Source organism: Anoplophora glabripennis, unplaced genomic scaffold (genome assembly GCF_000390285.2).
Source record: "Anoplophora glabripennis isolate ALB-LARVAE unplaced genomic scaffold, Agla_2.0 scaffold26, whole genome shotgun sequence".
Lineage (NCBI taxonomy): Eukaryota > Metazoa > Arthropoda > Insecta > Coleoptera > Cerambycidae > Anoplophora > Anoplophora glabripennis.
The window spans coordinates 1,971,837-1,992,569 of NW_019416261.1; the positions used below are offsets into that span (position 1 = coordinate 1,971,837).

At 32.9% G+C, this 20,733-nt stretch overlaps 2 protein-coding genes across 2 annotated transcripts in view; both read right to left on the bottom strand.

Annotated features, from left to right (window-relative positions):
- LOC108905816 (nesprin-1) overlaps positions 1 to 15,750 on the bottom strand; it is a 423,696-nt gene extending 407,946 nt beyond the window's left edge. The window contains exon 1 of the mRNA XM_018708877.1: positions 15,701 to 15,750. The gene's annotated coding sequence lies outside the window, so the exon portion shown is untranslated. The remainder of the gene's footprint in view (positions 1 to 15,700) is intronic.
- A 1,997-nt stretch (positions 15,751 to 17,747) lies between these two features.
- LOC108905788 lies at positions 17,748 to 18,374 on the bottom strand. The gene has a single exon (XM_018708812.1). It carries the CDS (start codon positions 18,372 to 18,374, stop codon positions 17,748 to 17,750), a length of 627 nt encoding a protein of 208 aa, XP_018564328.1.
- Between the last annotated feature and the right edge of the window lie 2,359 nt (positions 18,375 to 20,733).

A 20,733-nucleotide genomic window follows, 5' to 3' on the forward strand; every position in this document is an offset into this window, starting at 1 on the left:
TGTTTATTTATTATCGATCACAACGGATTAAAAAGGCATTAAAAGCTAGGTTAATGATTGAATATTATGGTAGATCAAGATTCACTCTCAATAAACCTTTGTAGATCTAGGGTCAGGAGCAGCTCGAAAAGAGGTTTAAATATTGATTTGAAAATATTTTTTTCAGCGTATATATGCATTTTAATTATGTTTTAATAACATATTCATATTCTACAAATTTTTCCCCATCTTCCCTTAAAATAAATCACCCTGTATATACGACTTTAAAATAAAAATTATAGTAAAGATTGATCCTTTAAATTTACCCTGATAACCTTCAAACGATTCAAAACCTTCGCGATAGCATTAAAGGATGATATCCTGCCAAAGGTCCAAAGAAGATCACTTGTTCGCTACTGTTTTCCATTATTAACTGCCATATTTTGACTTTAAAATATAAATTGTAGTATGATCTAAGTAATTACTATGTTTTATTCCAACTTTAAAAAGTAACCCGAACAACAGCCAGGGGATAATCTAAGGAATATTAAGAACTACCCAAAATTAATCACCCTATGCTAGCTCAAGAAAGCGCCCGAAAAATTTGATTTGTGCAAATAACTTGTCGTTTTCAACATAAAGCCTAATAAAAAAAAAACCTGACCTCGAAACCGGTAGTCTTTTTAAAAAAAAAAAGGATATTTCGAATTTCACCACCAAGAAAGGCGGTGACAGCATTTTTAACATTAAGGCGATGTTTCGCATTGTATCAGCTATGTCCTGTCCAAATTTTGTTCGTACAACTCTCTTGGTTTCGGCAATACAATACTGTTTTCAACCACGAAAATTGAATAATTTCAAATATTTCGAATTTTCACCACCAAGAACGGCGGTGACAGCATTTTTAACAATAAGGCGATGTTTCGCATTGTATTAGCTATGTCATGTCCAAATTTTGTTCGTGCAACTCTCTTGGTTTCGACAATGCAATACTGTTTTCAACCACGAAAATTGAATAATTTCGAATATTTCGAATTTTCACCACCAAGAACGGCGGTGGCAGCATTTTTAACATTAAGGCGATGTTTCGCATTGTATTAGCTGTGTCATGTCCAAATTCGACAATGCCTATGTATGTTTTCAGCCACGAAAATTGAATAATTTCAAATATTTCGAATTTTCACTCTGAGGTAAACTTTACACCTCATCTTCACCTCAAAACCGTCTTTTTAAAAATAAAAGGATTGTGAAAAAATTGGACCCTTTTTTATTTCTAAGATAAGTTAATATAGAAGAAACCTACCTACTGTGTATACTACATTCGCTTTTCCTGGGGTTTTTGGATTTTGGGTTTCTTATTCATATTGTTAAAAAAGGCTTTTCAAATTTCGCCTATATGATATTAGAGCGAATGTTGATTCTATAATATTTATCAATTAGAGTTTGTACATTGCATGTGTATTGTAAATAAGAATCATTTTTTTGAAGAAATATTTATTATAATAAATGTATTAGGTAAAATCAAATCAAATTTTGCAACTGCCCTTTTTAACTTTTAGAACTAACATTTTTTAAGAACACCCTTTTCGGTTAGAACTAACCCTTAGATTATGCGCTGACAACAGCCTTTATTAAACGATTTTAAAATTTGAAATTTTATTTATACATATTTTTTTATACGTTTGACATTGACTTTTTGCAATTCATTCTTTCCAATTTTCTTCCAAACCAGTTCCCAAATCAATTATAAGTTGTCCAGCTTTAGTTAAATCGTACCACATTGTATCAGGAAATTGGATGGATACATTTCAATTAAATTTTAATTCCTCTGGAAAATGAAATATATTATTTTATGTAATGATTAACCAAAGTTGTAGGCTTCATATTACAGTAACTCCTTTAGCGGATTTATCTTAATCTTAGATTAAGAAAGCAGGATTCAATGAACTTTTTAAAACTCCAGACTTCTTCCTTTACGTATTCCATCGTTAAACTTAAAACTCGATTAAGTATTTATACATTTGTTCAATAAAATAATAATTTATTATTACTTCAAGAGCCAAAGTTAATGATCCATCCTTCCATCCAAAAATAAAACACTGCAGTAATGCCTTTATTTGTTTTCTCATCGAAAAAATATACAATCCATTCACGGCATCTTAAAACTATACAAATAACTAAATACGGATCGTTGTTATTTCCACAAAGCCAGTCATTAATAAAAATTGAGAATAAGGCCGTTTAATAAATATTTAGATAAAGTGAGTCAGGAATATTTTTCAAATGCCGAAGTATGGATGTGAACGGAAATAAATGTACTAAAAATATATTATAAATTTAGTCACTGGGTCACAATTATTTTAAACGGGCATTGCAAGATGTAAACATAAGATGAACATTACGGTCGATAATTTCTAGACGTTTCTATGGGTGTATATTTAGGCATTACAACCAGAGTAAGAGGAAAGCGAATTAATTGTCAACATTATTTATGCCAGACATTTAATTGATTCTAGCATTGAATTTGTGCCAGAAAGATATGATTCAATGCAATTCAAATATAAAAGTTTTAATATATTTAGAATTGATTCTTGATAACTGAAATTGACAACGTCAATAAAACACAGGGTGTTCCCGTTTAGGCGGTAAGAAAATAAAAAGTACTTCCATATATTTTTTTAAATATCTAGAAATAACCTTACTCATGTATTTAGTGAAAATATTAGGAATCTCTTAGAGATTGGTAATTAATTAATTATCAAATGGCTTTCAAAATAAATATTTTAAACGTGTGTTTGCTATTCGTGACGTCATTTAGTGCGATCGATAATAGAGTTGGTGAGTAACACGGACAGGATGGTTCGACACCATGAGCATAGTAAGTAATACAAGTCTAGAAACAGCTAAATTCACTTCGCTTCCAGAGTATCCGCATACCCATTTCTTTAGATTAGATTCCGTTTCGTCGGCACGAGACTTGTAGAGGAGATGGCAGACAACCGAGAGGCAAGTTACGTTCTCAGTCAAAATGTGTTCTTGATTTTCACATAATTTTAAACGACTATAATTCATTTGTAGCAATATAGAAATTAGTTTATTTATCGCTGTGGAAGAGATAAGAATTAAATTTTTATGCAAGTTGTGTATTCAGATCTCTTGTGTAGTGGCTACAGTTAGACTTTTCTTCTGAAATACTGACCCAGCTTAAAGCTGCGGTTCCATTGCGCGAAATTGACTCGCGCAACTGTTTCGCGAAACTAGATTCGCGTCGTGAAAACCTGTTGGGCGCCACAAATTCGTTTGCGCGAGTATGTTGCGCTGCGAGCGGATCGTCAGTCTGTTTTTGAGAGTGAATCAAAGTGTTTCGCTGTGTTAGTTTCGCGTCGTGCAAACGCACAATAAATCAAGACGAGTACATTCGTCTCATCTAGCTTTATCAGACCTACCAATTTTTGTGGGATGGTAAAGAAAAAGCTTATCATAACAAAAGGAAAGGGGAGGTGCATGGAAAGAGATGAGCCCTTAGAAGCTGGTTTCCACTTTGCAATCGCCGACGAAATATTTTTTTGGTCCACCATCGATGTTTTCTTCACAAAAATTCTCCACAAAAAGCATCGCAATGACAGCCAATGCTGACGGTGCAGTCGGAGATACGAACGACGGCCCACCTAATTTCTACCTAATTCGCGAAACATTTTGCCTTTGTAAATGAAACAGCGACTCGCGAATCATTCTCGCGACGCTGTTGCGCGAGTCAATTTCGCGCAATGGAATCGCAGCTTTATAGACTTTTTCGGGTAAAATGTAGTGTCGCAGTATTTAATAACTTACTTTGTTTTAAAGAAAGTTTGTCATGCTAATCTCGTAAAACAAAAAGATGTTCCTTAAAACAACATCATGTATTGGAAGATACAGTTACGATTTCAAAAGTGCTAAACGCTATTGTTGGTTTCTGATCATCTGTTAGGGGCATTACCTACGACCCTACCTAGTGGCATTTTATAGCATAATTTTTTGGGGATAGTTTTTACCGGAATACTTGGTAAAAAAAAATCAGTCACAACTGTCGATCGATGACCTGGCGCATTGTCCGTATCAAAGATCTGATTTCTCTCAATGATCATCATCCATGAAAACCATATCTTCCTATATTTAATAATATTTCAGACGACCTAGTATTACATTACACGGATGATGGACTGTTACGCCAGAATTGAAAGTTTCAAAAATAAAATGAAATTCATTTTCAGCAATAATCTGAATGGCAATATTTATTAATAATTTTCAGTGAAATCTGCCTCCGCTTGCTGAAAATGTGTCAACACTCAGCGGTTTAGAAATAGACGGTGCTCTGACACATTCTTATTTGTAAAAGCGAATTTCTTAATTTCCTACTAAGCGGGTTATCTAACAAAATCTTCTAATCTAAAATATTTAATTTTTGTTTATATGTGAAAAGACTTTACTTTTCAAAACGAATTATTTTAATTAATACAATCGTTTATCGCGTATTTGTAAAATTATGTCATTTTTATAAACCAGTGTATCTATCTGTATAAACAGATTAAATTTTAGATAATGTACCTATGTCAAATAATTTTCAACTAAAAATTTTTATCTTTCTTAAAATCAATTCTTAATATCTCCCTACTATTATTTCCTTTTTCAGTTTCTAAATGATTGGATCTCCTTATCCTTACATAATGTAATATTTTCCCACGCACGTCAATGTTATAAAAACAGGACGGAATTTGAGGTATTCAAAAATTTGTAAACATGCGTGGGAAATAGTAGGGTCCGCTACATACCTACTTAATGGAAATCAGCCAATGTTTCGAAAGAAAAACTAAACACAGGAGAAGAAACTGAAAATCCAAGCAAAATCCAACCAACTGTTAACTGCTATCCTTAAAACCAGTGGCATTAGACCTGTTAAACATTTTGGTTTAAAATGGGGAACCCTCGGAGGATGTTTAAGTTTATCCGATTGTGTATATCCAACAATAATGAAGTTAGCAATACTGTCGACACCCTTTATGCTTACGTGTGCATATTAATAAGGCATAATATCAAAAATTAATCAACGTAAAAACTCAAATAATTATACATATGTATTAGTAAAAAAAAAATAACAAAACTAACTTTTCCTTATAAGAGGTAGAATTTAAAAATGCAGGAACATAGAAATTGATTAAAAAAGAAAGTTTTGAACCTACATGTGCATTTCTGGGAATTTGTAATTTATTATTAAGAATTACACAGGCACACAAAAAAGTGGAATATTCTTTTGATCATTGACCCCGTGACTATCATGTTTTCGAATCCCCTGATCAGTGGCGGTTTTACCATAAGAGCTGCGGAGCTGCAGAACACATAAAATTTTATGTATTTAATCATATTAAATGTCAACAAAATATTTAAAGAATTCAAATGTACTCGCGCTAAAATAAATCTAGGAGCTTATATTATTATTTATTGCGACGCGAGCTACGCTCCTTAATATATGCAACCTCATATACACAATGTGTGGACAGCGAACAATTATATGCGTCCTTTGTTTTTATTGGCTGATCAGGCACGTGACCCAGTACACGGAGATAGGGGCTTTTGCGGCTGCAATAGTCACAGCGCTGCAGTCTGCACTCTGTAGTAAATGCAGTAATATTTCGTACGTGGTATGTGGTGGTTTATTTCTGCGAGCGGCACGTGTGAATATTTTCGTTTAGGCGTCTACGGATATTATAGTTATTAAAATGAATAGCGTTTCGTTTAAAAAAAAACTTTATTTGGTTCTCTGCCTTATGAGGATAAACTAAAAATAAAAGAAGTAAAAGTTATAAAAAAACAATAATGTATACACAAAAGCAGAGTGGGTGTGCGGGTGTGATTTAAAATATTCACTGTTTTGTTTTCCGTGCTTACTTTTCGGTGGGGATAAAGCATGGACAATATACAGTGTGAAAGATTTAAGTCATTAAGTCTTTAGGTAAAATAAACATAAGAAGTCAGTTAGATTCTGCATATTGGGATAATATACGGAAACATATGAACAGGTAATGAAAAATCGTCATGTATTATTTAAAATCATAGATTGCATAAAATTTTGCGGAGCTTTCGAATTAGCACTTCTCGGACACGACGAGACAGAAAATTCGGACAACCCTGATGTGTTTCGTGGACTCATAAATTTTAGTGTAGATCTTGACGACATTTTAAAAGAACATCTAGCCACATTGGTATGACCGGGATTTTCTGTGATTGTACCGGGAATTAGCTGTATGGTCCCGGATTTCGGATTTGCACGTATAACTCCCGGAATATAATATAATGTACATATATATAAAAAAAGATAAAGAAAAAATCATAACACGCCGAGGAAAATTAAAATTCGTTGAATCGTTGGTAAATTTCACAAACGATTTTTTTTTATAAACAATATTCAATAATTTAATAAAATATATTTAGTTTATTCCAATTTATTATACCATCAGTAGGTAATTCGTAAATGGATATTTCAAAAAGGTATCAATTTCAAAAATCATTCTTGTGAAAATCTGTATTTTTTTTATAAATTCATTGTTCCTTGAAATTCAGAAGTGCCAGGAAAACGCGTGACCTTGAAAATTTTAAAATTTTTCGCCTGCGGCGCCATTTAGAGACTCCGGGCACTTAATATCCCGGAATTCAATTCAACAAATGTAACAACCCTAAGCAGAACACATTCAATCAATGTTCACGCGCCGCCACTGCCCCTGATCATGCTCGTATGAGAAGCTGGTCCGTATACTGGATTCCATAACACTGTCTCCATATTTTCGGACCCTTAAAACACCACCAATACCTACCATATTCAAGAAAATTCCCACTCAATTATTTAGGGTAAAAGTGGTTTAACATTTATGCTTGTAACTAATTCTTTTGCCCTCAAAAGATAGTGGGTTATATATATAGTGGATTTGTCCCTCTTTTTACATCATATTATTTTTTTACACGGTCGATAGCCGCACGGTTTAAGGCGTCAGTACTTAAATCGATGTGTCGATCTGCCCGGGTTTCGAATCCCGCGGCCGGTAGACCGTAGATTAGCTATGCTATTGGCACCCTCTGTGCAGGTATGGTAGGGTGGAAAAATGTTGGCTTGGGTTTTAGTAGTTCTCCATGGCACGATGTCATCTATTTCCACAGATTCGTTTCGATTGTACGGATTGTTTTACATTCTGAGGTTTGCGATTTACATATTTAATCTTTGATTTAATGTACTTTAGCCCTTTGCGCTTGTTATAAAAATGATCCTTTGAATGGATGTTTCTTCGTTATTGAATGGTTCAAGGAGTTGCCGACAAACATCCACACGATTTTCTTTCTGTTGTTCGGTAATCAAACGAGGAGCAATGTTGCTGCAGCTCGATGCATGATCAATTTTTCAGTCAAAAATAGCATGAGATACTTCTGCAACTTCTCTGGCAATCAGTCGGTGATTTTCACGCACGAGATCTTTTACTTTTTGAGCGTGCGAGTCATCAATTGAAGTCGAAGGCCTTCCTGGTCGAGAATCATCTTCAATTAACTCATGACCACTTTTTAAACCTTTCATAACATTGCGTACGACCCAGAGCATCATCTCCATAAGCTTGTTTCAAAAGTTGAATCGTTCCAGTGAAAGTTTTCCCCTCTTTCACGCAAAATTTTAAGTTGCATCATTGTTCCAGAAAGTCGCACATTTCAAAAATCGATACTTAAACACGTTGTACTCAAATAACAATATTACGAAAAATAAATGAGATATCGACAATCCCAGAACATATGATTACAGAGTAAGTTATGAGCAACGCAATGCTACCAACTGCATATTATTAAATATCTCCATTAGCGCGTAATTGAAAAAGGTCGGTTATTTTCTGAAGAGACCTCTTATATGAATTATAATAATAATTAGTTTTGGGTAGCTTATTTCAAACTCAATCTAAGTTTAGAAACATAGCAAACCTACATTTAAGGTAGCATACGCGTTAGGTAGGTACATAAAAAACATAATTATGTAGGTATATGATATAATGTACAAAATTAAATAAAATCTCATGATGTGGCTGTAAAAAGTGGGTTGTGAACCTGTGTGGGAATTATTTGCAGTGATATAATTATAAACGTGAGCACAAATACAAAATAACGCCTGCCAAAATAAAACAATTATGTCCGGAAATTTCTAACGCACCGTAGGCATCATTTATTTTGTTTGGTAACCAAACACACTGTTTTGTAGCACATGTAACATTGACTAACAAAACAGATACAGTAAACATAAATAACCTTTAGTATTTCTGTCAGTTATTGAAGAACGACATAATTTTCTTTCTTGGAACTCTAAAAATTCAGAAAAAGAAAGTGAGAACGTTTTGAAATGCATGTTATAAACAGCATTACACTTGACGATTTCTCTAATTTTTTAAATTATATTTTGCCATTTAATATTTGTGATAGGTCAGTCAGTGGTTGAGAAATATATCTATGTGTATATTTGAATAGCAGTCCTGTCCAATTAGAGTTTAAACAAAAATATTAGTAGACATTCTATTGCACTTTATGACGGCGAAGGGTATGTAGAATGATAATATCAAAAAACTAACTAGAAAGAAGTGACGCTAAGTTGGCAATTGCAAATAAGTGGCAAAATTACGTGTTTTTTCACTTTTTTTACTGCAAATCTAGATGACCTATCGAAAAATTAGTTAGTTCATGTTGTTGTGTAGTCATTCCACCAATTTGGTAACTGTAACCCTTATGGTCGAACGTGGAAAAATCAGTTTTCGAAAATTTTGTATTATTATTGCAAAAAGCGATGGATGTTGATGAAATTTATGGAAAAGGCGGTCAATCCAATGACCAACATGTATGCTAAAGACCGACTCCATTGACCGTGAAATGGGGTCATTCAGTAAATTTTCAAAAACGTTCTTATTTTGTACACACAAAGTATTGCTCATGATTAGGCGATCCTGAAAATTTAAATTCAATCCGTTGAGCGGTTTTCATAATATATGATTTTTAAAATGCGAATATGTATTTATCTGTCATGGCAGAGCAATGACGTCACCGCATGGGACGGTCAGCCGGCTTTAAGATGAATTTCTGCATCTACAGAATGTTTGTGCATATTAAATTTAAAAAATAGAAGCAAATTTCGTAAACGCAGATTCTTCCAATTTGCCAGAAGTAGGTTTGTTAATGGTTATAGATTTTTTAAATAAAAACCACGACTTTATCAATGCTAAGAGAAAGGTGAAAATGCAAAGGTTACGTTTCAATAACGTGTAAAGCTTCTTTAAAGTACGTTTAAATAAGAATAAGGATTTTGCGTTTAATTCGACGAAACCGTTTCCGTCACAGGTTTCAAAGATTTATCTAATCAAATACAAAATTCTTATTACTATTTTTATTTCCATGGAAACTACCCGTCTGACTGACAACACACGCAAGCATGCGGCATCGGTTTTCTATGCGGTGACGTTACACCCGCACGTTCAGCGGATACTCAGCGCGCCAGTTTATGATTTTTTTTTGGATGACTTGTAGGCGATATAAAATTCTAATTTTTTGTAGAGAACCTTAAAATTGCAATATCTTTCCGTTAAGCAAATAAAAAAATTTGTTGATTGGGCCCTTTTTTGTTCCGGTTTTTTTTTATTTATTTTGTTTGGTTTTTTGCGACTAATTGTTTAATTACTAAACGGTAATTGTAGAAATTAATATCGCAGATATAGGTTCCATAATTAATCCAAAGAACCGTCATGAAGAAAATTCTAAAAAGTTGGTTTTAATTTACTCTACATCTAACAAAGCAGGATGTACAAAACAACGTTATAAATAAATTGCCTCAGGGTCAAGCAAAAGCCGCTCGGGAATTCACTCTTTTTGCATTAAATAGAGCTTATTTTTACGGTAATTAAAAGTAAAAAATCTTGCGCTCAACCGAGAGAGGCACTGACGCACATTAACGTTAACTTTTACTAGTGCTAGCGCGTTTATTACATGAACTATCAATGTAAAACTTTTTGAAAATAAAAGTAGAGGATTACCTCTACAATCCCGCTCCGATACGTCCAATAGTTAGTTATTAACAACTAACGTTACAAAAGCGGCGTATAGATGATTTCTTTATTTTAGAATCTATACATCAAGTATTTTTTGAGGAATCAAAACACCTTCTACAAATATGAATTTTTTTTAAATTTTTTAATCTCAAATTAAACCTGTTCTGTCCTCATATATAGTAAATAGTGATTTAAATATGGCTTTTAGTATAGAAGGAAACAACGTGTGCGTGTTAAGTAGCACATACTGTACATAGCTGTTCTACTAATAATAAGTATATAGGGTGATTCACAAGTTATTCAAAAAAATGTGGGAATCGATGCAGCATGAGAAATGAAGTCAATATCATAAAAAAGAAATTTGTAAAATCCTTATAGTTTCTGAGAAACAAATTATTGAAGTTGTAGTACATTCAACCACTACATAGCTGGACAACTGTAGTCTCTAGCGTCATTCGCAATACGCGTGGAGAGCCATGTGGCCTCAGCAACTCCGAATACTGAAATCAGATTTTGCAATCGTCGTTGCCATAGTGTTTACCTATTATCTGTGATGTTTACAATAGTTTTTTAGTTGTTAGCGTCAAAAATGGTTTGCGTGTATAGCAACTCGGAATTGATGGATATCGTTTTAATTTATGATGAAGCATGATGATATTATGGTATGGTGAAGCATTTGTGTTATGGTGAAGCAAGACAACATTTGTGTTAGTTCGTAGAAACTGAGTAAGACGGACGGATGTGTTTACACGTTGGTGGATAAAATTTTGAACAATTGTTATTGTAACATCATGTATGTCAAATGATTTTATTATTTAAAAACACAAATTATTTTTTTTAATTTATTAATAACAATAAAGGCAAAAGCAGTTGAATTTGCCGATGTAAAATAGGTGCTATAAAATTTTATTCATTTCTTTCCTTGCGGAAGTTTTTTGTCCGTTTTTATCACACCCCCATGCCGATCGCATTGTGCGAGGTCAGGTTTTACAGTGGACCAGTTTCCAGTGCCGTGCAGAAGTGTATTTTTAAATCATTTTCGAACTGCCCTTTTTGATTTTTTCTTTACAAAATTGTATTTGTAAGGGTCCCCTGTATATGTACATCCAGAATTTATTATTTTTTTGGAGAAGTTCTGAATCACCCTGTATAACTTTATTCTGATCATCATAGATCATCATGGGTATACAATTATGAGTATTTATTTAATTATAGAACATGCAAAGTTTATATATGAATTTTTATATGTATTATACTTGCTACATATTTAAGAAATGTAAAGATGTAGATTTTTTACGAATTAGTTCTTTCTAGAGATAATAAAACAAAAATATACATTTTTTGCTTATCTAATTGGCAACACTGTAAACAAAAAAATCACACATTAATGTGATTTATAGGCAGTTAAATGCCTCGTTAAACTAAAAAAAGGAAAACTGTTTGTCAGATGAAGCTTTAAAAAGTTATAGAGATATAAATCACTTTATTCTTCCTGCATGGTAGGGAAACCTATACTTTTCAAATATTGAGATACGTATTAAAAATACAAGTTTGGTTTGGCAAAAATAAGGAATATTCTGATTTTACACGACATCTAAATTTTTGTAAAATATAATATATGTAGAGGTGTTGCCAAAAAGTTATTCATTTTTATACATATGTATATTTATATTAATATGATATACATAGATAGCATCTCTCTAAGAATAACTGATGTAACAAACAATATAGATATAATCAAAATGAACAAATATATGTAGTACGTAGTTGATTTAAGGGGATTATATTATTTAAATGACGATACAGTGATCTAGAAATAATTTTTAAACATACATAATTTATATTTAATAACATGAGACTCAACCATGAGAAACTCCTTAGATTCCCTGTCACGTTTGCAATGTAGAGAGTGTCAAAATTTAAAAATCAGTTTTAAAAATTTTTTGAAAATACTATAATTTTGTACTCACACTAGGTTAAACCTTACTACTAGGGTAAATATTTCATACTTTTTTGTTTCTCACATGCCTCATATAAATAATTATGATATTACAATGCTAATTTTATAAAAAGATATACTGATCTATTTGTATATCATTGTATACCATATGTAACATTAACATTAGGTAGGTATATGTTATATTTTTACATAGGATGTAATAATTAGTGAGTGCTCTCAGTAAGTTTTGTAACAACAGCTCAAAAACTTATAATGTGTAATGTTAGAGAAAAAATTAATTTAAAAAATGTGTTAGAGAACATACGAATACCGAAAATATGTTTATTTTTACTACTGTGTTTCAATTTTATCGAATCTATTTGAATTTAAAAACTAAACAGGAATATAATCTTAATATCCAAATATGCTTATTTTTGAAGGTAAGCAAGTAAGTATGTAATATAATTAACTCAACTGACAAAAAAATACATTGTAAATGTAATTTTTTTGTATATTTAATCACAAAGTAGTATTACAAAAGCAGGTCGTAAAACTGAAAATTAATTTTACAATGGAACTTTACGTTTTATTTATAAAATCATAAGCAAATGAAAGATAAATAAATTGCCATTTATTTTTACTGTAATTTCTTTTTTCAGTATAAATCAGGAACACTTAACTGCTTGAGTAAAATCTGAAATAGGTACCAGTAGAGAAATTGCAAAATATTTAAGTTATTTTATTCAATTGTTTCCAATTTTAACTTTACTGTAATGTCATTTATATTTCTTCGCACTGGTAAGTACATGAAATAAATAATAATACGATAAATAACGGACTTCTTTATAAACCTAATTTTATTAAGGATTTAGGGGTTTATTTTGACCAAGTGTTGAATTTCGCCTTTCACATAAATAGCATAATTTCTGAAGCTAATTAAAGTTTAGGTTTTGTAATTCGTAATTCTCGTGAATTCTCTAATGTGGACACCATAAAGATGTACAATTGTTCCGTCAGATCAAGGCTGGAGTATTGTTCTATTATTTGGGCCCCTAATTATGCAAACCACATTGATCTTTTGGAGAAAACGCAACGAAGATTTTTTAAATTTTTGCATTATAAGGAAACTAAAATATATCCTCCTATCGGTTATTCGCAGCACTTCTAGAAAAGTATGGTTACAAATCTTTAATAACTCAGCGTAACATGCATAGTGTTAGTTTCCTTTTTAATTTGGTTGGTGCTAATATTGATTGTTAATAGGGCTTCCCGATATTCGATAAAAATATCGATATCGTATCGATATCGTATCCATTTTCGATACGATATCGACACAATATTCTTTTTTTAAAATATTGACGACAATTATCATTGTATCGTCAATAATGTGTTGTCAATAATATCGAATAGTATTGATCTCGACAAAAGCGCGAATCGCACGAAATGAATATATAAAACAATATCTATAAAAAAGAAAATACCTAGGTATTTGTAAACAAATTCTCGTCGAGTCTTCACGAAAAAAGCAAAAGCGCGTTGAAGATAATGATGAAATGGATTTTAATATACTATTTGTAAAACCAGAAGTTTCTTTGACGTGGGAAAAAGAGATAATTCAATATTTGGACTCTCCGAGTATGGTGAAGAAATTTCAATCACGAGTATCCAATATTATCGCGGATGGCACGAGATATTCTGTGTTTGCCTGCAACTTCGGTGCCTGTAGAGAGACTATTCTCAGAAACAGGTTTAGTTATAACTAAAAATAGGTGTTCTTTAATGATGAAGTTCCTTGTAGTGTAAAATTAATTTTTTTATTCAATTTAATCTTTTAACACTTAAGTTTTTTGTTCTTGTCTCCATAAAATATTTTATAGATATTTTTACTATTTTCATATTATATCTTAGCTTGTATGTTCATTCAAATTAAGTAAATAAATTAATATAAATGTTATACTTTCGAATTTTAATATTTTTTACTTAAAAAATTCAAATTTAGTGCAATTTTTCTAGTAAAAAGATAAATTTCAACTATTTTATATCAATAAATATTGAATATCGTATTGATATCGTATTGAAATCAATATTGATACTATTATATTACAAAAATAATATATAAATTCAATCATGATTCAATATGATATCGATAATTTACAAAAATATCGGTATCATATCGTATCGGGAAGCCCTAATTGTTAAAAGTTACTATGTAAACTAATTTCAATGTCCCTAGGGCTACCACTCGCATTATTGAGACATTTTATTTGAGAACGGCTGGAACTAATGTATTGTAATATTTTTCTTTATATTGTGTCGAAATTTTGCTAATTTGCAGGACAACATTGATATTATCCATACGACGCGACGTTACCTAGTATTAAGAAATTATTTTTAGGGCAATTTTGTTTAAATATATGTTTTATTGTTTGTCATATAAGTATTGTTGTATTTTCTGTATATTTTCAAGTGTTTATGTTTTTTCTACTGCATTTTGTAATTGCTTACTATATCTTTTGTCCCCTGCTCTGTAACTGGGATTTTCCCGTGAGCAGTTGTAATTTTAAATAAATAAATAAATAAAAAAATAATAAATAAATATAACTTCAAGAAAATGGAAACTGGAATTTCTCAAACAGCACAAGAAAAAGCGTTATATAGATCAAATAATAAAGCAATACTATACAATATTAAGTATAAATCAAGCACAAATTATACAGAGACGTGATAGCGCCTTATTATCCACCACTCTATTATTGTTTAGTCAAAAATATATTTAAATCTTATTAGACTAAAAAATAAAAATTAAGTAACGACCTAGTATGATTTATAGAGATCGATAAAAATTACCAAACTCCAGCTATTCATTTTTAAAATAAAATTTTGGATCGTCGCCATTTTAAAATGATTGGATCTTTTGAAATTCTGTTACTGTTATTTTAAAATATGTCCAGATGCGTCCAGCCCTCATATCATATAAAAAAACTGATTATATTTTCAGCTGAAAAATATTCAAGTCAAAAAAAGTCAAACACAAAAATTTTTTGAAGAAACTTTTCTGAAATAAAAAAAACTGAAACCTTCTAGAAAACCGATTACATAATATTTTACGAGAACAGGGTCCAATAAACTATATCGAATATAAACTAAGCTACAACGTCAAGCCGATATTTCATGTTGACCAATATACAGCACCGAAAGTATTATTGCCAAACTCATTTTGCAATATTACTCGCAGCCAACTAATTTTCTAGATAATATAACGAAAACCTATTCAACTTACATGACAAATTAATGCCATTCATGAATACTACATAATTTCAAAAATAGTTGGTCATTTATTTATGATAAATACATTGTCTATTAAAAGTTAATGAAAAACTATACGGCAAGACCACTTCTGTTATTGTTGCACATTGTTTTAAGGTGTATTAGTAAAAACTTCTACTCCTTTAAATATTTTGAATATGTTCAAATTTGGACTGAAACAGGAGCTTGATTCTAGCAATTTTGAATATATGTCATCAAACACAAGAAAAATATTTCAAATCCACAAGCACTTGATACGGCTCACCATACTTTGCATCATCCAAACATTCCTTAAGCTACTAAAACCAAACTAAAACACCACTCATTATAGCACATGCATAAAGGGACATAGCGTTTAGAAAAAGAAAAACCCACAAGAAACATTTACCGTAATTTTTCGTGGTAAAAATTGCGCGACGTGGTATCGTCTTGGTATCACTAAAAACTGAAAAATCTAGACATTGATGACCCAAACCTACGTGCGATCTGCCCCTTCCTCGAGACCAACTTTTAATTTTAGATTTGGCATCGGGACGCCTCGCGCTGACGCTACTTTACAACCAACTTGTGTTTGTCGGACGGTGTAAGGCGCCCATCGCGATCAGCGCTTCCATTGATTTGAATCGATTTGAAATGGTCAGAATGCGATTCTTATCGTGGAGAATTTAAATGCAACCGATCCAACATAACAGCTAACTGCCAACTTCGCTCATAGCCGTATGGTCAGATCCTAAAATAAAGTGAATTCCATGTAAAACGTGATGGTGTACATGTCTATAATTAGTTTCACATGCTTTTTTAAATTTAAATGTACCGATATAATGATGAACGGACTTAAGTGTTGAATCACGGGAATTATTAGAATGAAAAACGAACAAGGAAAAAGCTCTCCTATAGATTTATTCTTAAAACTGCTGAAATATATACATTAATACATTATAGGTACATAATATGATGAATGGCAGTATTTTGCTACTCGGATTTTTAAATAGAAATCTTGAAAAATGAAGTAGTAGAGGAGAGGGTACAAATATGGGCTACCATTTGGTTTATTTGACATATCTGACATATTTTTGGTGTATAACAAGGTTTTTAATTTTTTTGCCGAACAAGTAGAACCTAACAAACGTTATACTGACAGTTATTTGAATTTTCACGGAAGTCTTTTTTATTTTTTTTTGTTTGAATAAAAATAACATCATAGCAATCAATGAGAAAGTGTTACAAATATGGGCTACTACAGAAAATACCTACAAATATTAATTCAAGCGTTTTATTCAAGTGCAACATTTAAAAAAACACAACACTTAACCAAAATAACACAATATTATTCAATCCGATAAAAGTCACAGACATAGTCGTCTCTATCAGCGCCTGCGCAGTCGACATGACACCACAAATTACACATTAAACATTGAACCCAGAGTTCACCTTTGCGGTCTTCAGAAAATCTGCCTTCACAAAATATGCATTGTGCTTCTAAATCATCTGGCTTCTTTTGTCCAGGCATATCATCAATATCGAAGTCTTCATCGGCTGGCATAAACTGCGTTTCGTCATCTTCACTTTTAAAATCTTCCTTTGATTGCCGCTTTCTATTGTTCTTCGATGTTTTGTACAACGAGATCTTTTCTGTTGATTGAGGAAAAACCTTTCTTGTAACTGGTTTAATATTTTGTGTGGTTTTATTGGCAGTGCTCAACAATAATTCGTCTTTGTAAGGGGACGAAGTAATTACCGTTGCTTGTGATGCCTTCCTACCCCTATTTGTTGTTTTCTTTATAGATATCGGAACTGGTGAGATGTCAAAGGGAGAGAACATTTTTCTTTGCATTCCAGATGGTTCAGGTTGAATGTGGTCTTGACTAGGTGGCTCTATATCTGATTGAGATGTGCTTGGACTGCTTGTTAATGCTGCAGTTCTCTCTGAAACAAAACTGGAAATATCATTCGTGGCGTCAGTAAAGTCACTTTCAGCGGTGCAGTGTTCTTTTTCTGCTTCAATTTCAGCAGCAAGAAAGTCCGCTACTGAAAAGATATTTTTATTCAGCGAGTAAATTCCAGTAGCGCGGAATCCATTTACTGCAACTTCGCCGGTTTGAGTTTTGAGATAGGCCTTTCCAAGAAGTTCGCCAATATCATATTGCGATAAAGGACGATGATTGTGACGAATCCATTGTCTAATCTCCTCACTGTAGTAAGCCTTTAAGGCACCCATGAAAGTTTTGTCAAGGGGTTGTAGTTTGTGGGTCGAATGAGAGGGTAATGAGATTATCACAACATGATTTTCTCTCGCCATATTAACGACGTCTAAATTTCGCGTATGACTGTAATGTCCATCTAAAACTAGAAGAACAGGCGAAGATGCAGACGGTTTTACCGTGTCGATGAAATACCTGAACCACTGGGCGAATGAGGTGGCCTGAACCCACCCACTAGGGTGAACTGCTTATTATAGATCCTGGAGGGGTGCCTTTCATTAGATGAATATTCATATTTTTCCTAGGAAAAATGAGCATCGGTGGTACGAAGTCTCTCCCTGCACTCATGCAGGCTATCAAAGTGATTAAAAAGCCTCTCTCCATGGAGGTTAAAGAGACAATTTGTCTTTTACCCTTACGACCGACTACATCAGCGACCTTATTTTGTACCACAGTAAGGCCAGTCTCATCCACATTAAACACGCGATTAGCTGGAAAGTTGTGTTTTTCGTACTCTGCTTGCAAAAGTGTGAAAAAGTCAACACTCTCTTTGTTAAACCAGTTGGCGCGAGCCAAAGATGTCTCAGTAGGTTTTCTAATTGACAAGGTATTTTTATGCCTTTGTAAAAATAGATCTAGCCAGCCCCTACCTGCTGCTTTTGTGTTTCCAAATGGATGCTTTATGCCGTTTCTTTCTGCCAAGGTAAATGGCATACGTTTAATGTCTTTGCGGGTTAAGCCAAAAAACTTGGCTTCCATTTCAAGGACATAGCGAACCAATGTCTCTTCAAGTTCAGAATTCAAAACTGTACCTCGCCCCAGTTTAATCTGAACAACCTGCTCCACGCTAAGATAATCCATTTTGGCACTGTAGTCCTTGGAATGCCAAAAGTTTTAGCTGCCTTTAGAGTACCCATACTTTTTTCTCTTACTGCTTGTACAGCCCTTTTCATATCCTCTGTATCCCACGTCTTTCGTTTCTTGGTGCTCACATTGGAAGTTACCATAAGTTTTTTGCGCGGCATTCTAAAACAAAGCGCACCATTTTTAAATATTGCAACAAATATGGGCTAGCCCATATTGAAAACATAATAATGGCCCATATTAGAAATAACCTATAAAAACTTTATAACTTCATAAATATTTTATATCTTATATCTGTGCAAATTTAAAAAAAAATCTAAAAGTACGAACCTTTTGCTGTATCTTGATCGTTAAAAATCCAATTTACTCGCAAAAGCCATTTAGTTTCAACAGTAAATCTCCAACACTGCCAAATTTATAAACATCGCAGATACTGAATCACACAGAAACAAAACTACGCTTATGCAAAGAAGAATCCAGTCACCTATAGGCGGTTACGAATACTAAAGCACATGTAACTAACACGTTTACCAATAGATGTCTACAGGTGTATCGGAAATAACACTGTAGCCCATATTCCAAGCCTAGCCCATAATTATACCATCTCCTCTAGTGTAGAAACCAGAGCACTTTTTCTAAACTAAAGATACGTTGCAAGGAAAGACCGGTTCTTTATCACATTAAAATCTTTAAATTTCCTCTTTAATTTTTATGTAGTATCTGCCAAAGAGCAAATTATTACTTGAAATTAGTCCAAATTTAATATGCTGTGTTTGCTATTTTAAAAAGAAAAGAATACATACCTAAATAGATCCTTTATAAATACAGATGTTTTACAAACTTGAAAGTAATTTTTAATAACTCTATCTCTATCTTGTTATATTAAACCATGTGATGCAAGAAGGAAAAAAATAATCACAATTGGTGATATTGCGGGAAACAACTACTGTATACCCCAACTACCATTGTATTACACCAGTAATAACATTAAATACAACTAGAATCATTTGTCGCCCGAACACACCAGACCTATACCGGTCTCGGACTTAGCCCTCACTAGTATACTAGTCACGGCATATAGCCCATAGAATACCCAGTTGTTTCCTGCAATACCACCACTTAAAACTTTGCATTTGTTATCATAGGGGTGATACTGGTCATACTTTCATAGTACGTGCAACACATTTTTTAGTCTCTTTGTGGTGTCGTACAAATTTACAGAATTGCGGATGTTTCGAAAATTTCGCGTGAAGCTCCGCATTAACATGAAATCCAGAGACCTCCATATCAATGTCTACAGACACGCTAACAAACGCTGTGCAGAAAATCACCGATGTTTCCAAAGTTCGACCGTCGAGCCGCCAGGACAAGAAATATCTCCGTTCCATCGAACAATGACACCGACCCATGCCTAACCTTTCTCTGTCATGGACGAGGGACGAGTATGAGGAAATAAATCTTGACTACCTTTCAAAAATACCGAAAAAAAATATATTAACAGTGTCTAATTTCAGACTTTTATCTTCACCCAAACAGCCACAACAGCTAGGAAATAGACGTCGCCAACCGGCACGGAGTGCCACTAAACCGGACCACGCAACAGGCAGATTACCAAAATCCACCGTGTAAGCGAGTAAACACGCACCTTTGCCTATTGCAGTTATTTAACCAGGACATAGTACCTGGCCAAAGTGTGTACTCAACAAGCAAGAGTTCACATTGAAACCGCTTCAATTCTGTCATATCATAAATAAATCACATATTATAGTATGTCCGCGGTTAGGGTGAATAAGAGGAAAAACTTTTTTATTTTACATTTTACGGAAAAAGAGCACACTTGATAAAAATTTTAAAAAATCTGAAAGTGTCACGAGAGTAAACTACTTTTATTTTTTAATATTTCTGAAAGTGTCACTAGGAAAAGTTGTTCCAAATTAAAAGATTCAATAGAATTCCAATTTGTGGAAAAATTGGCCTACTTTGATTATTTACAAATATTTACGTCCGCGGTTAGGGTGAAAAATAGGAAAAAATTTTCATTTCAGATAGAAGGTTGTGAATAAAATGCAATTTTATTCTTCACTTGTATCACTGTACTTCGTTAGAAACCCCCAACAGTAATTAATTATCGGATAAATGCTGACTTTAAAGCAAAAAATATATCTAATACAGTGCTACGGTAAGGATGATAACAGTTAACGCTAAGAAATTCAAGATTTTAATGAAAAATACCCAGGTGTGCATGTGGTGCGGTCGTGTTTACATAAAGTAGTTCACAAACGTTTGAGAACCGGGTCACTGGCGAAAACACCTAAGCAAAAGAAAAACTATGATGATGAAGATACCGCTACTGTGC

Coding starts and splice junctions, on each gene's coding strand:
- LOC108905788 (XM_018708812.1), bottom strand. CDS start 18,374: ATGGATTATCTTAGCGTGGAGCAGGTTGTTCAGATTAAACTGGGGCGA.